The sequence below is a fragment of the Hordeum vulgare genome, chromosome 2H, assembly GCF_904849725.1.
Source record: "Hordeum vulgare subsp. vulgare chromosome 2H, MorexV3_pseudomolecules_assembly, whole genome shotgun sequence".
NCBI classification, from domain to species: Eukaryota; Viridiplantae; Streptophyta; class Magnoliopsida; order Poales; family Poaceae; genus Hordeum; species Hordeum vulgare.
The window spans coordinates 634,281,480-634,285,276 of record NC_058519.1 but is presented as its reverse complement, the minus strand read 5'-3'; the positions used below and the strand labels follow the sequence as shown (position 1 = coordinate 634,285,276).

General features: G+C 49.1%; 1 protein-coding gene across 1 annotated transcript; it reads right to left on the bottom strand.

Annotated features, from left to right (window-relative positions):
* Nucleotides 1-343: 343 nt before the first annotated feature.
* LOC123431031 (oryzain alpha chain-like) lies at nt 344-1,469 on the bottom strand. The gene is made up of 2 exons (XM_045114850.1): nt 1,054-1,469; nt 344-927 (listed from the first exon to the last, which is right to left on the bottom strand). Exons 1-2 carry the CDS (start codon nt 1,330-1,332, stop codon nt 772-774), a joined length of 435 nt encoding a protein of 144 aa, XP_044970785.1. The 5' UTR covers nt 1,333-1,469; the 3' UTR covers nt 344-771.
* Between the last annotated feature and the right edge of the window lie 2,328 nt (nt 1,470-3,797).

Here is a 3,797-nt window from a genome sequence, read left to right as displayed (position 1 = left end):
GCGGAGGCTGCATAGGCGATTGCGATGAGAATGCCGCCAACTGAACATACTACCTGCCGCCAAACGTTGTTTGGCCGCGCAGGTGGGACGATGAGAGTGCAACCCCCTCCATTCTCATCGTAGACCTCACGTCCACCGGCTACGAATAGGTCACGGACTTCATAAAGGATGAGTAGGGAATGAAAAGCGGCAGGGCCTTCTGTCCCAAGTGAGATGGTCCGTCTCTTATGTTCTACTCTTTCTCGCCAGCGACGGCACCTTCACTTCACGGGTCCTATCATAGTCGTTCATAGAGACAACAAATGTATGATGACACGTTTGTCGCAAGGGAACAACAAGTACTTGGACAACACACGTTGTCGTAGTCTAATTTTATGTCCGGCTCCCATTTTTTAATGAAAATTGTTTGAAATGTAACGAATGTGCTCCATTTTATGAATATCATCCAGTTTACATGAATTTTGTAGGGTTAGTTGAAATACGGTTTGAAATGCATACGAATAGTACTAGATGGACGGCCCTCCCTCTCCGCAAACAGAAGCGGTGACCGGTTTGCGGGTCAACGTTGGAGATGCCTAACCAAATCTTCGGAGCAGATCTCTTTAATCGGCTTTATATCCACAGCCGAATCAAGTTAGTGAAAAATGAAGAAGTATTGAAGGTGAAAGCTAAAAAGAAAAAGAAAACTTCTCTCAAACAAGAAAAGAAGAGAAAACTGAATCTATGCCGTCAGATCGTCCTTCATAAATATCCCAGCCGCTCACTAAACCGTTATAACGTGCTACAGATCTGAGTAGTGCTGTCGCAGGTGTCGAATTCTTGGGTAGATTCAGACATAGTGGTGCCATTGGTTCCTGACGAGAAAGCCCAGTGCGGCTTGGCCATTGTACGCTTCAGCGCCTTCACTGACAGCGGGCTGTCCTGGGCCTGTTCATCAAGCAACAGAAGAAGTCACAGAATTGCAATTAACATGCGCTGGTTATTTACATGGTGTTGGTAATCAGTTGAAGTTCTGACGGTGCTACATAACAAAATGGTTTGCTCAGCTATTACCATGAGGCAGGTTCCCAGATTGGTGTCGCAGAAGCCGTAGTCTTGTGGGCAGCAGCTGTAGCTGTCGTCGCAGCAGATGGTGCCCTGGAGCGGGCAGCAGGTCCAGGTGAAGCACTCGTCTCCATGCCGATAGATGCAGCAGCAGGTCGTGTCCTCCGGGCACGAGTAGTTGTCGTCACAGAGTGTAGGTGCCGGGGTGGGAGCCGACGGCTCCGCCACAGCTGCCCGCGCCGACAGCAGCAGCAGCGCCGCCACGAGAGACGTCGGCATGCTCCTCATCTCCGGCGACAGGGAGGCTATGCTACCGAGGAAGAAGCCGAAGCGACAAGAGTGGGACAGCAGAGGAGTCGCTGGGCCGTGCCTTTGTGTTCCATGGAGGATGGTTGTGGTTTCATGGTCGATTTATGGAAGAGGAGGATATCTGTACCGGAAGTGGCAGCTCAGATTCTCCTCTGGGTTTCTTGTTTAGAGGCCACTTGGGACTTGGGAGAAGCAGAGCAGGGAGTCTGAGAGCACCTCCTCACAAGTTGGACCACTTCCAGCATCCATGCATGTTCAGTAGACATAGCGTGGACATATACAGTACGTTTGTAAGTCTCAAAACTAAACATCCCAATTGAACATCTTTTTTTTGTTTCCTTTTAGCAGTTCAAGGTGGCAGACGATGGCTCAGCCGCAGCTGCCTGCATCGACAGCAGCAGCAGCGCCGCCTCCACCACGACAGACAGGTCACCTCTGAACTCTCCCACCTCCCGGTAGGTGTAAACATATATATCATCTCCCCATGTGTGCACGCTCATCTTCCGTCGCAACGGCCGGTTGTTGACTTCACGCATGTTCTTCCACACGTGAACAGGGTTGACCTACACCTGTTGCTCCGTTCCAACATGTAAGCTAGCCCACTCAAGTCAAAAGGTTGGGAATTTTAGGTGCCATTTCTATCAAACCATGGCTCAGCTCTACCCAAAATCCAGTTCCATTTTGTTGTTGATACGAGTGATGCCATGTGGATGTATCATGTAATTAACATGCGCGACAACTTGTCGTAAGAGGAAGCATCAACACGAGTAACAACAGAACTGTACATGTCTCACGCTATTCTCATTTCTCACTGGAACAGGCTTTCATAAGAGCGTATCCAACAGCCGCGCGATATAAGGGCCGCGCTGAAGCGTCCGGGACGACCTCGACGGCGGGTGGCGTCGCGCTGGCGCCCGTCGTGAAGCAACGTGCCCCCATCTCGAATCTCCCAAATGCGGCGGTGGCGAAGAAGGGCAAGGTGTCCGGGAAGAAGAACAAGACGGCGGACGGTTCCTCTAGACGATCAAAGAAGAGACTTGCAGGGGCGTTCGAAGGATGCGGCGGCGACCGAAGCGCCGGCGAGCTCGCTTGCTGCGCCGGCGGCCGATGCGCACATGGTGGTCGATGAAATGTCCACAAGGTAAAATTTCACCCACTTTTTTCATTGTTGTTTTTTGAATGGATACATATGGATAGCTTATTTGTTTTGTTGTATATACTTTGTAGTTTCAGTGATGAGACATATATGTCAATTATGGATGTTGGCTCCAACAATTCTCATTGGTCTCAAACCAATGAGGTGCATTTCCATGATCATGAGTTTGATGTGGACGAGGATGGTGAGGGTATCGTCGGTGTATCGAAAGGAAGAGCGGGCAACTACACCATGGACGAAGACGTCTTGCTATGCAATACATTGTTGCAAGTGTCTAGGGATGCCACCGTTGGAGGGGACCAAAGTAGAGATGCATATTGGATCCGGATGAAGGAGCACTTTGATTTGCACAAAAAAAGTGGAATTGATCGCTCGAAAAGATCTCTTCGCTCCCGATGGTCGACAATCAGCAGAGATTGTCAAAGGTGGACAGCCGCACATAAGGCGGTTGACACATTAAACCCAAGTGGCACTAATGATAGAGATAGGGTAAGTGCCATTTCTTTCATGATTTCTTCCATCTTCATGCTTCTTCTTTGTTCATGCTTTTTCTTTGGTGTTTCAAGTGCTAACTTGTTCTTTTGTTTGTAGCTCACTATTGCACAAAAATTATTTCAAGGAGAGGAGAAGAAGACCAAGAAATGGAAGATCAAGAAAGGGAGGCCATTTACCTTGCCCCATTGATATGATGCGTTGAAGGATGATGAGAAATGAAAGCTCCGTGAAGGTGTCAATGAGGATAGCAACAAATGCAAGCGAACTATTGATTTGGATGATGATAAGGAGGAGACATCAAGTGATGACGGCAAGAGAAGCCCTACACCAAACTCGGTTGCCTACTACAAGCCAAAAAGACCAAATGAAGGCAAGAAAGACGCAAAAGAAAAGAAGAAGAGGAAAGGAGATGATGAGCTAAAAAATGCTATGGAAGCTATTGTGAACGCAAAGAAGGAAGCGAACGAGTTGGGAAAGATGGCAAGGAACCAAGATGTGGTGGCCGAGGAGAGGAGGTTGGCGGCCGAGGAGAGGAGGGTGGCGACCGTGGAGAGGAGGGTGGCGGCCGAGGAGAGGAAGGTGGCATTCGAGGAGAAGAAATTGGCCATGGAGGAGCGAACTAGATTGTTGGAATGCGAGAAGTACTTGATCTTCATGGACAAATCTACCCTCGACGAGAAGGAAAAGGAGTACGTCAATCTTGCCCGTGAAGAAGTCTTGGTTCAAAAAAGAGCCATGATGGGTAGCATGGGCGGCATGGCTACCATGGGAGGCATGGGTGGCTTTGGAGCTA